Here is a 15,506-nt window from a genome sequence, read left to right as displayed (position 1 = left end):
AGGGCAGAAAGCCATTACCTGACAGCCCGAGCAAGGGCAAGATGGGGTGACAGAAGGTAAGCACAGTCCAACAACCAGGTCAGGCATAACAGTCTTACTCCATTACACAAAACCTTCCCCATGCTGCATAGCAGAGCTCTGTCTGGGAGAGCACCAACCACAGGAAGGCAGATGCTGAGAAGACAGGTGGAACGCATGCCTCTGCTTTCTGCCTGCAGCACAACCGTGTGGAGGAACAAGGAGTACTCTGGTGACCTTTGTCACTCCTTTCAGGCCCTACTGTCATAGCTTTACATTGCATCCTCTGCACTGAAGCTGACAGACTTTGCCATGAAGTATAGGGCAAAGGGGGGAATGAATCTGGGTGGTATGTGCAGAGCGAGCCCAGGTTGCAGAACTGTTTGCAAGAAAAGGTCAATACTGTCATTATTTTCCTCCCTACTGATCACTAGTCACGGGCAACGAGGGCAGGTATGTTCAGGCACGATGCTAAAAGAAGAGAAAGCTGGGCAGTATAAGCCTTCATCTCTGCTGCTTTTCAGCTCTTTGCAAGTAAGCACCGTGACAGCAGGCCTCTGGGCCTCCTGTTCCCCACGGTACGTGTGTGTGCCCACCATCAAAGCTGCAGGGTCTCTCCAGTGTCACCACACAGGTCAGTTCAGGCAAAGATCCTCTTAATTCTGGTGCACTGAAATTTACAGTGCACAAGATTACAAGCAAAGAATTTGTCCACTGTTGTATTTCTGGATGTGGGAACTTCCTGCAGCACTGAAGAGAAAATTCTTTCATTTATTGAGGACTACCTCTGAGGAATGAAGGATTTTCTTACTAGAAATAATTTTTTCTCCAGGGGCAGCATGACATTTGTTGTGAGGACAGTGAGATGAAAGAAATTTCCTTGCTCCGGGACACTGTGAAACTGGGGCACTGCAATGGATCAAAAAAAAGTCTTACCTGCACCCTTAGTGGTGACCACTTTTGGTTTGCTGCGAGCACCATCTCCCTTCATGGTGTAGGCGGCTACGGTAATGGAATATGCAGTCTCAGGCTGGAGCCCAGCAATGACCATCTCCTGTTTGCAGGATTCCAAAGGAAAATGGTGTAAATATTTATGGACATACACACAGGTAGATCTCTCCTGCTTGTGGGAATCTCGGGTCTTTTCTAACATGCAGAAACATTCCCTGAATCTGAAACCACCAGGCACTCAGGGTTAACCTAGGCAGATGTAGGAACTGCAGGAGGATGAGGGCCACGTTCCTCTGGTGAGCAGCATGCACATCCCAGCTGCAAACAGCCCCTCTGTAAACACAGCATGTTTCTGCAGGCCCTGATTCAATCTGTTCCCTTCCAGATCTACCTCTCCCACAACCAGTATCTCAACACAAACTGCTTCAGCCATCAAAACACTGCTGTGCTCTTCAAAGCATTCCTCTTCGCTATGCTGTCTCAGAGGAGGTTTCAGTGGTTTCAAGGAGATTATGTGTTTTTATCCTTCATCCCCTCCCTTCTCTGCTCAGAGATATTCTTATAATGCCTTCATAATATTAAAAGGATTGCTTTAACACAAAGTGCAAGACGACGTTTTTTGCTTGCAGGTTAAGAACTCTACCAAATCCCCAATGCCCTCCTTCCTCCCTCCACTATCAGCCTCACCACACCTGATTCCCAAAAGCTTTTGTTGGAAGATGGGCCTCAAGAACAGCCCTTCCCCATAAAGCACTCAGCTCCTCCAAGGGCTGTGCTGTAACAGAACATCCATGCTAAACCAAACAGGATGGGGGCACTGCAGCAGGGTTTTCTCCATGGCTCTGAGAAGAAGGGAGATGTGAATTCTGTGCATGTTTTGTGACCTTCTTCTCCCTCACCCCTACTGTACCTCAGTGCTTTAAAAATGAAATTATAGGGCAGCACTTGGAAAATTTCTGGTGCTGAAAATATCTGTGTTGCCCTCACAGCTGAGCACGAGGTGGAAAAGCAGCACTTCAAAATAGCAGGACTTCAATCAAGTTTGGAAGCCGTTAGCTAGGGAGACAGGTCTGCCTTCTGGGAGTCAAAAAACCCGTCCTGTCTTCACACACATCACTGAGTTCTATTAACATTTTAGGCAAGCAACACAGCCTCTCCATGTGTAATGAGCGCCTTGCTTTTGTAGGGTGCCCAGCAATCTCTGGGAGATACACATATATTCACTGTAGCAGTGTATTATCCTGGGACCCCACTCCTGCAAGGAAATGCTTTTTCCTGCTGCTTTGTAGCAGTTAAGATCACTGAAAACCATTTAGCACTTTAGCAGAAGCAGCAAATGCCAAACAGCCCATATGACTTTATGGTCTACTTGAAAGGCAAAAGAGCCAACAGCAATTCAGGGCTTTGTGTAAACAAGTATTCTATGAATTTTGGCCTTTCCAGGGCACAAAGCATTTGCTGATAACTTGGAAGTTATAGGGCTTTGAATATCCAATGCTTTTCAATCTAACTTTGTTTTTCAGACACAAGGCTGGGTGGTGGCACAGCAGCTCATCTTTAGTGTATGTTCAAGGTCCTCCCAGCCTGTGTCCCACCTGCTTCCCTGTGGAGGAGCAGCAGACTTGTCTTTCCTTCAGAGCTGAAGGGAAAACCCTGCAGTACCACCGCGTGCTGACAAACTACACAATCACACAGGGTTGCAGAGCAGAGCAAACGGGGCGGGCACAATGCACGGGAACACCAACAACAGGCTTTAAAACAGGCACACTGGCACTGCAAAAACAAAGAAAAAAACCAAACAAACAAAAAAAAGAAAAACACCACAACAGGAAGTGGGAGAAGGGGAGGGACAGAACCAGGACAGGAGGATCGTTTTGTTTTTACTTACATATTCGGCAGTGTCATCTGTTTCCCACTGAGCAGAGAACAAGAGAGGTTTTGCGTATGAGAATACAAGAGGGGAAAGAAGGGAAAGACAGAGACACAGCATGAGGAAGAAATCCCTGAGCAAGCAGCCACACAAGGTCAGAAGTTACCAGGCCAGCATGAAGAAAGAAGTAGAGTGGGAGAAATTAGTAGATTCCACCGTGGCCTTTGTCTATCTTAAGAGACTTTGCAGACACAGGAGGATGGACGATATTTAGTTCAATGCTGGGAGAGCAGCTCATGCTCTTCCACAATAGCTGTTTTCTGGGACCGCAAATGAATTGCAGGAAGATAACATCTACCTTTGTCACAGAGACGTTTCTTCAGTAATACCCTGCTTGGAATGAGACAAGGTGGCACCCATCCCCTCAGAGCTTCCACAAGAGAAAAAGAGGTTGGAGCAGGATGTGAGCCTTTACCTGGGCATCAGCCAGCATGATATCCTTGATCTGGGGCAGCCCCCGGGCCTCTCCATTCTCCATGCGCACATAGTGGACCTGGTAGCCGCGAATCTGGCCATGCTGGCGGTTCTGGACTGGAGAGCGCCAGAACACCTGGATTGCAGTGGAGTTCAGGACCTCCACCTCCACTTTCCGAGGCGGCGCGCTGGGCACTGCGAGGAAGGGACGGAAGGAACAAGAGTCACTCGAGGATTTCTGCCTGGAGCCCGTAACTTCCATTACAGCGTGCTCCATCTACAGCCCTGAAAGAAGGGGGAGATCTAACATCAACCTGGCTACTCCACTGCCTGCATTTGGCCTTTAGTCAGTGAGATGGGGAAGCACTCTGAGGGAATCTAATCTGCGCCATCTCAGCCCAGCTATTCCTCCTTTTTCCTCAGTTTGCTCAGCCATATAGCTCCAGGTCAAATTCTGAGGGCAAAGCTAATAATCCAAGGAGCCAGAAAAGCTCTGGCCATGTGACAAGGGATGTTAGGGTGAAGAGGCTGTGGAGGGAGACTTGCCCTTGGAGTTCCCAGTCCTCCCGGGCAGGGCAGGCAGGTCAGTGGTGACAGAAGCTGCGTTGTCTCGGGTCAGGAAACAAAAGATGTCATAGATGGAACATAGGGTCAATTTTTGGAAAAGATAAAACTAAAAAAAGAGCAGTGTCTAAGAGCTTGATATGCAAAAAGCCCACAATTTCTAAGTAACACATCCATCCATTTGGATGTGGGCAGATGGTAAAGGAAACAGGACCAACACTGGGGACAAACTTTACTTGATCTTTTCCAGTCCTTTTTCTTTGGGATGGAGAAAGAAAACCTGAGGAGTTTAGATCTGACTATTGCGATTTACTGGGTATTATTACTGATGGGTTTACCTCACTGTCAGAGTTTTCTGCTCTCCCTCCACGCACACATTCACATTTTTCCCGGTTTTATTTCACTGTATAAATAACAGGGAAGCTCTAATCTTGTCACCATTTGTGTTTGTGTCAGAAGTCTCCACAGTGGACCACTGAACTGGAATGTAAACTGCCCACCATTAACAGTTTTCTGCAAATTTAATGAAGAGACCCTTCCAGAAAGCCTGAGGAGCAGGTAACAAGGAATGCGTGGGGAAGTCTCAGTATTTAAAGTCTCCTCCTTTTCTCTGGCGTCAGTTTCTTACTGCTCGCTTGGAGCACACGGCACGGACGGTGGGGGCCCACAGCCCCGCTTCCCAGAGGGGCAAAGGGGGACAGCCCCCCCAAAGGGGGACAGCACTCCGCTCCTCCAGCCCTCAGGGGGGGGGAGCAGCGCGGGGCCCACGCAGGCCCTGCTCTCGCATCAGCCACGAGAAGGGATTCGACGCGTGGGAAAGCCGGGACAGAACCAGAGAAGCGCAATTACCGTCTTCATCTGTCCGGACGATAACCGGCGAGCTCTCCGGGCCCGGCCCCACCTCCGTATGAGCCACGACAGTGATGCGATACTCTGTCCACTTCTCCAGGGACTCCAGCAGGATCTGACTGGTGGTTGGGGGGATATCATTCACCTCCTTAAGCTCCGTGTCCTCAGAGTCCAGCGCTCGATAGTAGACGCTGTAGCCGGCCAGGACGCCATTTTGGCTTTCGGCCGGAGGCGGCCGCCAACTTACCAGAATGGCGGTGGATCTGGTGCTGACGCACTTTATGTCTTGAGGGGGGGCAGACGGTTCTACGAGGGGGGAAAATTCAGGAGGGAAAGGGAAGAAGGGGGAAAAAAACAAAAGATGGGAAAGATAAAAAAGAAAAAAAAAAGAAAATGACAACAAAAAAATCTAAAATAAAACGTACAAAAATTTGGTTCAGGAAGACAAAATTAAAAAAGAAGAGAGCTTTTTCTTGTTGTCTTTTTTTTTTTTTTTTTTAATTAAAAAAGAAAAAAAAAAAGCCAACAGAAGTGAAATGGGGCATCAAAACTGAAATGCAATAAAGCAAAGCACTGAAACAGAAGCGGGCCGGCCACGAGGGTCCTGCTGCTTCGGGTCTGCCACCAAGCCTGCAAGGCCTTGCCCTACACAAGAGCCTTCCTTCCAGCTCCTGCCTTACAGCGGTCTGGCAAATCCTGCCCTGGCTGCCAATCGAAGCCCTTGTTGCCAATTTGTGGTCTCTGAGACCTCAAACTTCCTTGCAGGGATCTGTGAAAAGTAACTAAGAAAAGCAAATCTTTGGCCAGAAGGTGTATGTTTAAGAGACTGTTCATCCAGATGTAAGTTATTAGTTGTGCACAGACTGAAGAAGGAGAAAAGACAGAGTGTGACGGTCAGGTGCCAAGCAAAGAGCCTGCAGTGTTGGGTGAGGGCAAGTGCTCAGACAGGAGAGCTTAGAAAAAAGTCCTGCAAAGGAGTCTGTCCGGGTATTTAGGTACCAGCGGGATTTTCAGAAGCAGCAGCATGCCTGGCTCTCATTTCACTCACTGTCCAAATTACTGCAGGACATTTGGGGAGGTCCCAGGAGAACAGCTTTGGAGGGCAGCGTCCCTCACTGCAGCGTTTGCTGAGCTGCCCTACCTGACGGCAGCAAGAGCTGCTCAGCACGCTGCAGGACGCTGCAAGCCCAGGCTGCCACAGCCATGTCCTTAGAGACCAGACTGCAAGCAGGACGGGTTTTTTGGGGCTGCCATGGGACTGGAGCCTACTGGACAGAGAAAGTCTGGTATTTCTGTACCCCAGTGCTAACCTGGTCACTCTGGGCTATCTCAGACCAGACTTCCTTCAATCACTAATTGCAATCAATCAGCCCTGGTAAGCAGAATGATCAGTTATGACGGTAAGTCTGCAACTCTCACCTCACTCAGACAATCTGCAACAAATAGGTTTTAATACTCTGCAGATCCTGCTGGAAATGAGGGCATCCTTATGAGCCCCAGAGCATCACACGAGAGCACCAGGGGAGTACACAAACGCTGTGTTCTTTCTCATTTCTCTTTTTCAATCAACAGAAAGCTCTTTCACTGAGAAAGTATTTTTTTTTTTTCAAACATCTCAATGCTGTCCCTGAGTCACCAGCAGATGTTTAGGCACAGCTTGCTTTAAGGACTCGGCTAAACCAGGTCCCACTTTTCTCACTCTGTGCTGTGAAATCTGCATGCTTTTGCCTCCACTAAACAGAAATAAGAGCTTTGTAAAATGGTAGAGATAGTTCCTTCCACTGCAGCACTGAGCACCTTGGCCGGTAGGACGTTTTGAGTGCTCTTCTCCTACTTTCATGCTTTATTACTATTCTTTGGCAGCATTTAAGTGGAGTGAATGAAGCCCTTGCCTTTAGAAATCACAGCAGATTTTGGGTGGCAGTCCCTGGTAATGGCTAGCCACGCAAAGCAACACAGAACATGTGAAATAAACAAAACTCAAAGTAACAAACTTGAAAATAAAACATAAATCAAGCCAATAATTTAAAACATACAAACAAACAAAAAAAACATCAGAAAGGAAATAATAATAATAAAATAATACAAAAGTGACTCTTTCCAGAACATTCCCAGTCTGTTTACCTACCTTCCATGCTTCAACTGCTAACTTATAAGACTTTCTTACGAGAGAACGAGTGAAACTGAGCTACGAGGTCAGACCAAGCTCCTGGTGGGTTTCTGCACATGACTGGCTTTTAGATGCCGCCCGGCCCCACTGCTGGCTGCCTGGCTGAGTTACACTCCCCCTGCCAGCAGAATCCCAGCGATCTGGGTCTCCAATCTGTTCTCTTTTGGTAAGCTACCTGTACAGGAGGCAGAGAGCAGGGTGGCAGATTCCCACTGATGGTTCTCCTTCCCCATTTAGCTCTCTCTGATCTGATGGATGCAGCACCAACGTCTCCAGAATGGAGTTGTACTTCTCCTTCCCACACCCCAGAAACAACTGCGGTCCTTTTAAAGGTATGGAGTAGAAAGACTCAATCATCTTCCAGTGCTGTTTGCTCCTTTTTCATTCCTCATTGGGGGGTGGTGCTTTAAAAGCCACCTTTCCTACTTAGCAGTTGAGACAAAGCCACCACAGCTGAGAAACCCACTGCAGAGAGGGTCTGACCTGACCTACCCTTTCCATCCTGAAACTCATTATGAAAGTCCCAGTAAGCAGAGCTGGAGCTCCAGCTGGTACTTGGGTTCACTGTTTGCACTGCAGCAGCTGCGCATGGCCACGCTCGCTCACTCACCCTCTATGCTCCAGCATGGGGATCTACTGGGAGGCCCAGAAGGGAGAGGCCTCCTTTTGGGGTCGTTTGCTCTTTTTCAGGTGAAGAAGGCAGAGTGGTGGGTGGGGGAGAAGGCCCAGATCCCACCTGGACCTCCTCCCCATCACTCTCATTGACTACAGCACCTGGATGAAAACAGCCACCAAGTGCTGGCTGCCCATACTGGAGACGCATCAGGGGAGTTCATGGCACTGAGTTTCCTTCACAATCCAGACCAACCTGTGTGACCCTGGACACATGCATGCATGCGTGGGGACAGAATTAGTAAAGTGGGAGCAGTGCGCAGGAGGGACAGTATTGCAGCTCAGACTGGAGGCTGCGAGTCCCCCTCTGCAACAAACCCCTTCACTGGAAGGGAGCTGCAGCCCAGGCAGGTATCAGCTCTGTCTGTTGGCTCGTTTTTACCACACAGACAGCTCTTCGGGAACCCTTCCCTGCCCTCCCCAGGGCTCCAGGACGAGGGGCAGTGTGTGCAGATCCACACATGTGTGTGAGCCTGCGGCAACAGGGTGGACTGTATTTGTGAATCCGCTTGAGACCAGCCAGTACTCACCTGCACTGCATCTTTTACATGCTTTAAAGTTGACTGTCCAAGCCACAAGAATGACCCTTACTGACCTTATACAATACAATGTTTTTTAACCCTTTAGGTACCACAGACTTTGTATGCTTTTCTTTTTTCACTTCACATACTGGGAGGAAGGGGAAAGGGAAGGAGAGCAGAGCTAATGGGTAGGGGAAACATCCTTTCTTAGGAAGGAACGGAGGGTAAGAAATCCTCCTTGTTCCTCTACACCTACACATGCAGCGTCACAGCACCCACCCTGCCACCCATCTGATGACACGTGCTTTGCACACTGAAATTTATGAGTATGAGCCCTGAACAGTCATGGCTAGGTAGAAAGGGCAAAACTGCTTCCTCCAATCATGAAATTCTGTCTTTTTTTTTTTTTTTACAATCTATGTCTCTGGTACTTGAAGAGTTAAAACCCAGCTACTTCAAGAAGAAAAATATACTTTACCTTTAGTTTAATGGATTTTACTTTGGTTATGATGCTCAGGAGGAGCCACCCTGACAGGGAGGTGGAGGGTGTTGTGCAGAAAGGTGTGCAATGCAGGGAGGGCTGCGGCATGCAGGCACGTGCTTGCCAGCTGAGCTAGGAGGGGAAGAGCACGGAAAGCACTGGCAGGCTGCAGGAGAATGAGGGAGGCTTTGCTGCTGCAGAGACAAGATGCCATCGTGGTGTGAAACCTCCCAGCAAGAGACAGGCAGACAGAGAGCAGGGAGCTGGTTTCACTGGGCTGAGAGAGCATGCAGGCAGGCAGGCAGATAGCAGAAGAGAGAAGAGAGAGAAGAGCCATTGAGCAGGCCAAGGAGGAGCTGAACAGAAAAGGAGCTGCAGAGGGAAGACACAAAAGCCTGTCTTGAGCCAGACGGTCTGTGAGCCGAAGGATGTCGCCTGGACCAGGGAGAATTGACTTGTTCCTCCAACAGCCAGCCAGGAAAAAATGTTTCATCGTGTTACAGGACACTGACAGCTCCCAGCTGATGTTCTTAAGAGCGTTAAACTAATGAGACTATCCCTCTGAAAGCTGAGCTACAGAGAAATAAACCAGGCCTCACTCTGGGTAGGTGCCAGGTTAGAAAAAGACCCAAAGCCTTCCTCTTTCCCGGACTCCCTTCCCTTCACCCTTTAGGGAAAAATATTCAGTGTCACTAAGCCCTGCTGACATTGGCACTCCCAGCCCTCCTTCCAGCAGAAAGCACAAATCCAAGACTCTCTTTTCTTCCCATCCCCATGGATCTCAAAGAGGGAAACCCCTTGCAAAACAGAAGCAGAGTGTGGGTAAGGTTGACAATTATTTTCCAGGTTCTTTCAGTTCATTTTCCCCCACCCCATAGCAATGGCCCATTTGGCAGTACCATTCTGAGAACAGAACCACTGAATCTGCAGCCAAGTCAGGAAAGGATTTTCTTTGGATATGTGCAGAGAATACAAAAAAAAAAAAAAAAAAAAAAAAAAAAAAAAAAAAAAAAGAAAAAGAAAGAAAAAAGGGAAAAAAGGGGAAGAACATCTGAAGGAAACAAGAAAACAAAATATGTTTGAATGGACTGAGAGAACCCCGTAAGGAATTCTGTCTATGCAGAAAGAGACTCCTCTTTCATCCCACTCCTGGGGGGAGAGAAGGAGAAGGAGAGAGATGGGAAAAAGAAAGAGAGAGACAGCGGGGAGTGACAACTGCAATGGGGAGACAGAGCAGGCGCCCACCAGCAGCCCACTGCTCCCCTTGTTAAGGGTTGAGGGATGGGAGCAGACACTCTCTCCTCACACTGGTGACCAGAGTAATTTCTGAGTTAGTTCTGCTCCCGGCTACTCCAAACTGCAGCGGAGTGATTTAGTAGAAATGAGAGGAGACAGAAAACACAAAGAACAGCTGCCACAGCCACTCATGCAGTGAAAAAACACCTCATTTAAAAGCAAAGATCTGTGAAAAGCCCAGGTTGAAATATTGCCATCCAGGGTTATTGTCCCCAGGGCAACAGCGAAGGGAGACAATCCATTAAACTAAAACCAGCACATTTTGGTTGCATACGCTCTATCCTGATGTCATTAATATCCCCCACAGCCTCCGCACGACTCCTTTCTCCCCTCTGCTGGAGCTCAGCGAGGCTCATTCCCTGCTCCTTAGGACAGCAGGTCTTCCTCCCAGCATCTGCAAGGCCGCTGACAGAGAACAGCATGAAGACTGCTTGCCCAAAAGTTGGTAAAAAAAATTGGACTTTTGATTCATCACCTTCCTTCCTCCTCTTCCTCCTGAGTCCCCCACCGTCTCCCTGCTCCATTGCTTGTGCCCGCCTTCCTGACAGAGGCTGCTGGGTCGTGTCAGGTGGGCAGCCAAGCTGCTGCCCGATGGTGGGCTGCTGTCCTCCCTGAGCATGCTCAGCACCAGGGCCAGCTGAGCCCATCCACAAGATCAAACTGCCCTCCACCCATCGCATGGACGCTGCTAACTCACTTCACACTGCCTGCCACGCAGAGCGTGCCCCAGCCCCGTGTGCCGAGCACATCTCAGCCCTCTGTGTCTACAGACAGAAAGTACTGGGTCCCGAAGATGCCCACCGCCCGCCATGGGAACCCCGGGTGGGTGGAAAGCTGCTGCACTGCGAACATCCTCCCCACAGCTCCATACCCCACCATCTCTGGCTCCCTGACTGTCTTCCCCTCAGAGAAGGGTGCGAAAAGGAGAGACACCTACTAGACTGCAAGGTGCGCTCTCTGACCTCCGGGGTGAAGGCCCCCAGGCCCAGAGCCGAGCGGGCAGCCAGTCGGAAGACATACTCAGTGTTGGGCTTCAGGCCTTCCACGGTGAAGGAGGTCGTTGGCTCGAAGTTCCTCGGCACCTGAGATGGGCGAGGGGGGAAGAAAAAAATAAAAACAAACAAAAAAGAGCAGAGGCGAGCCCTGCCCAGACACCTGCCCTGCTCCCCTTTCTCAGCCACCTCGAGGAACGGAGGGCCAGGATGCTCCTCAGGGCCCCAACCCGTAGTGCTGCTCCTCCGCACTCACCTCTCTGCCGTGGTCTCCTTCCTTAAAGAGGAGCTCATACTTCACTATGATCTCCTGTCGAGGTGGGCTCCATGACAACATGATGCTTGTCTCTGTCTTGGCTTCTGCTCGGAAGTTCATCGGCTGCCCAGGAACTGGCACAGAGAAGGGCAGCCATGGAGTGGGAAGGGGCAGAGGAGGCGAAATGAGAGACAGGAGGAAGAACGTTAACTTGGCAAACTGGAAGAATTCTTCAAAGCCTGCGTATGAAGAGCATGTCAACAGTAAAATGCCACCTCCATTCAGCTCTGAGAAGGCGGTTTCTTTAACGAATTCAGCTTCACTATTCCCTGGGCAGCAAGAGTTTTCACATGTATTAAAGACATTTATAAAGTGGAAACTTTAAGACATCTCACTCGGGAGAATGGATCAGCAAAAATGGATTCTCTCCTGCATAACTGCTTGCCCTTCCCAGTTAAGCAACAGCCTTTCCGAGCAAAGACAGAACAAAAATCACTGCCAGCCCCTTGGGCTACAGTTGCTGGACCAAACCTCCTCCTAGAAAGTTACTCCTGTTTTAACCAAACTGAATTAGTAAATAAAAAGATGCTCTGGTGACACAGCAGTCACAGCTGGATAATGCTATAAACCAACACCTCGCCCTCCTGCAGCCCAGTGCCTCCAAGGTCAGTTATGCAGATACTCACCTCCCTGCTGCGTCTTAACCTGGATGGGGTCAGAAAGAGGCCCATCTCCCACAGAGGTGAAGGCCAGGACCCGAACCGTGTAGGTTTCATCCTCAAGGAGGCTGCCCACCGTGGTGAGGAGGCTGTCATCCACATTGTGCTTCTGCCAGTTGCTGACAGGTTGGTCAGGCTCCATAGTGTAATACACACGATAGCCACGGATCTGCCCATTGGGCTCCACTGGTTCCTCCCACTGGATAATCATAGTGGTGCTGCTCAGCATTCGTCCCTGCACATTACGGGGGGCACTGGCAGGAGCTTGTTCCCCAGTGCGAGTGACCACTGACTCACTGGGAGGCCCCTGCCCAATGCTGTTGACTGCAGAGACCCAGATCTCATACTCAGAGTTGGGGCTGAGCCCCCCAATGCTGTAGCGCGTGGTGGTGATGTCCTCTTTGATCTGATATGGTCCATCCTGGCTTTTAGACTTGTATTCAATGACATAGTAGGACACGGGGTCTGGATTTCCAGAGTCCCAGGTGATGGTAATGCTCGTCGCTGTCGTCTCTGTCACCACTGGTGTCCCAGGAGCCTTGGGCAGCGCTGAGAATCAGGAAGAACAGACATTAAAAAAACCCCACAAAAAAGTATGCTGAAATGGTGCCTAATTGGGCTGGTTAGGGCTTAGGAGCCAGAGGCACAGCACCAATCACAGTGCGTCAGTTCAGCAAAGTGCTGCTGAAATATTATGAACCTAGTTATACACTCTATTATTCTTCTTAAGCTGCTCCATCAGAAGAGAAGTGCTCAGCTAAACATCTGGAATCATTAGTGCAGACTTCAGCTGAACATCCTTCAGCTCACGGGGCAGTAAGGAAAAGTAGTTTTGCATGAGCTCCTTCAGAGCACATAATCAGATCCTCTGAAGCAGCACTAGCTGCCCAGCTCTGGCACTGCTGAATTTCTCCACGTCTAGCATGCTGGTAGCGGGACAGCGAGGACTGCAATATCCAGAACTAGAAAGCTACCAGTATGTGCAGTACTTAATTGCCATCCACAAATGTCTTAATTAGTGAATGTCTGTCTACCTCGTCTCTCAAATAAAGATTAACATGCTGGAGACTGTATGCTAAATACGGGAAACCTTTACCAGCAAGCTTGATGTGTTTTCCTCACTGCACGCTTTAGACCCCTTCCGATCATATCTTCTCTAAACTTGAGGTTCTAAAGCTTTAATTTCTCAGTTCGTCTTCTGACTGGCAAATATTGCAGATGCTTACACACAGGAATGTAAGGGGAACAAAAGGGGTACCAAAATAAAACAACAAAGGGCACAATGTACCAGCATGGCACGATTCCATAGAGGACAGCTAGAAGCAGAAGCAAGGCCTTTTAAATTAACAGCATAAGAGGGAAGAGAAGGAAAATACTCAGGAGAATAAGGAGCACTTTAGTCCAGCCACAAGCATCCTTTAACCAACACGTGAGCTCATAGCACGAGCATCACAGCAAGACTCACTGGTCCCTACTCACTTCTACGGTGAGCCCTTCCTTAGCCAGATGCACTGACACAATCAGGACGGTTTCTTGTTAGCCTTCCCATTCTCCAAGTTACTTCCTCTCCCCCTCCTCTCCAATTCCTCTCCCACCCCACCACCCCCAGATCCCTGTCAGGCAATGCCATCACTCAGAGCAAACACCAGCTCATACAAGAGCTCTACACTCACCCAACCACGGGGGCATCCCGCTTGGGTTTAAATACTCCCCTGCTGAGGACAGAATAGATTGAAGATTGCACCTGTGCTCCTCCTGGGAATTGCTAGCTGGAAGCTGGGGTTATGTAACCTCTTGCTGAGGCAACAACAACCACTAAGATGCTGGATCTAGGCTCGAGGGCATACATGTCAGAGAGCCTCAGGGCCTCGGCTGCATCTCTAACCTTGGAAAGGGATGGCATGCAGGCTTCAAGCCACCCACGGCTCCTTGCAATCTGCCCTGCCAGCCCCATACCCAAGAAAGGAACAAGCAAGCAGGGTTTTAAACCAATTGTCTTCGTAACAGACAGCCCAGTGGTCCGAAAGCAAGGAAAGATTTCAAGCCAGCAGCGTCCCATTCACTGGGAATTGGTGCGTGGGATCCCCAAAGATGCATGCACAGATCCCAGCACGTGGCACTCGTGATGCGCAAGTTTATCTTCCTGCTCATGCTCACGTACACATGTACATACAGGCCTGTACCAAAAAGGACTCACATACATGCAGTCAGGCACCTGCATGCCCATACAGCCACTTTGCTCTGACTCACATGCACACACATTCATGCACAACCACCTTTTTTTCATGCACGATCACGTCCCACATCCATTACAAGCAGATCAGTCACGGGCTCACCTCGTGCAGGCACACAAAGACGCGAGCAGGCACAGCTCCTCTCACATCCCAACGCAGTGCCACGGTGACACAGGCGCCCATGCTCTGGCGAAGGCTCACAGGCACAACACGGATCTACTGGTGCTCACATGCACGAACACGACGCATGCCCACGCTGGCTGTGCACGCATGCCCAGACACCCCCGAACGACCACGCAGCCAGCAGTGCCTCGCACACGGACACACGGACGCAGCAGCTCACTCATTGTGTTCGCGCTCCTGCAGACATGCACAGTCGGGGGACCCACGCACTCGCTCACGCAGGCGTGCTCACACTCCCTTACATTTCACCGTGATCTGAGCAACGGCTTCTATGACTCCCAGACTGGACATGGCCACACACGTGTAGTTGGCGGAATCCTTGACATCCGTGAGCTCCAGGACGTTGCGGCCCACGGGCATGTCGTCTTCGGGCGTCAGGTCCTCCGCTCCTTGCATCCACTTGACGTAGGGCATGGGCGAGCCCACCGCCACGCAGGTGATGTTGACGTTGCCCCCGGGCATGATTTCGTGGCTGACGGGGAGGATGGAGAAGCGAGGGGCCACGCGCCGAACTGCGGACGAGACGCACAGAGGTAACAAAAAAACAAAACGAAACGAAACGAAAACCAAAACAAAGGAAAAAAAAAAAAAAAGAAGAAGAAAGAAAGAAAAAAAGAAGAAAAGGGAGAAAAAGAAAAAAGAGCAAAAGATAATTTAAATATAGACGGTGTTTGTCACTATTCATTTTCTTCCTTCATTTAAAAAAAACAGAAATCAAATAAACTAGAAATCAAAAACCAAAAACCAATAAAATTAAACTTCAAATAAATGTTTACTTCACAAACAATATATAGAATATAGACATAAAAGCGGTATTTCATAGCAACAGGGTTCCATTGATCGAGATTAGACCCATCACAGCACAGATAAATACACAAAAATTTATTAGCAATTTCTCATCTTTACAGGCACAGAGCCGGCGTGGCGAGACGCGGAAATCTCCTCCGCTGGGGACCCCAGCTCCCCGCTCCCCCCGCCGCGGGGTCGGCTCGGCCCCATTGCGGGAGCTCCCCCGCCACCACGGCCCCAGGATGTCCCCAGCCCAGGGGTGGTGGCGGGGAGGGCGGGCGCGGAGGTGGGAACTTCTCAAGATTTCGCCTGGTTCGAAAGGCCAAGTCTTGCAGAGAGCCATGGGATGTAACCGAGACGTGGCACAGCCCCAAATGGGTAAAACGTTTGGCTGGTGGTTGAGTGTGAGAGCCGTCCCCCTGGGGAGAGAACGAGCGTGGAAAAGATGAGAAACTCTAATGAAATTT

At 49.7% G+C, this 15,506-nt stretch overlaps 1 protein-coding gene across 7 annotated transcripts in view; it reads right to left on the bottom strand.

Annotated features, from left to right (window-relative positions):
- PTPRS (protein tyrosine phosphatase receptor type S) overlaps positions 1 to 15,506 on the bottom strand; it is an 88,316-nt gene that overhangs the window by 30,086 nt on the left and 42,724 nt on the right. For 4 of the 7 annotated variants that reach the window (XM_042835599.1, XM_042835601.1, XM_042835600.1 and 1 more), the window contains exons 6-12: positions 14,493 to 14,762; positions 11,801 to 12,382; positions 11,115 to 11,248; positions 10,804 to 10,948; positions 4,727 to 5,032; positions 3,315 to 3,508; positions 955 to 1,072 (exon numbers count right to left, since the gene is read on the bottom strand). In XM_042835599.1, coding sequence (XP_042691533.1) covers positions 955 to 1,072; positions 3,315 to 3,508; positions 4,727 to 5,032; positions 10,804 to 10,948; positions 11,115 to 11,248; positions 11,801 to 12,382; positions 14,493 to 14,762 — 1,749 coding nt within the window. The remainder of the gene's footprint in view (positions 1 to 954; positions 1,073 to 3,314; positions 3,509 to 4,726; positions 5,033 to 10,803; positions 10,949 to 11,114; positions 11,249 to 11,800; positions 12,383 to 14,492; positions 14,763 to 15,506) is intronic. The other 3 variants (XM_042835603.1, XM_042835605.1, XM_042835604.1) reach the window with 1 other exon arrangement.

Source organism: Centrocercus urophasianus, unplaced genomic scaffold, assembly GCF_019232065.1.
Source record: "Centrocercus urophasianus isolate 14NV4802_14NV808 unplaced genomic scaffold, USGS_Curo_1.0 seq_54, whole genome shotgun sequence".
In the NCBI taxonomy this organism is placed as follows: Eukaryota; Metazoa; Chordata; class Aves; order Galliformes; family Phasianidae; genus Centrocercus; species Centrocercus urophasianus.
The sequence above is the reverse complement of the archived record's forward strand: the minus strand, read 5'-3'. Positions and strand labels throughout refer to the sequence as shown.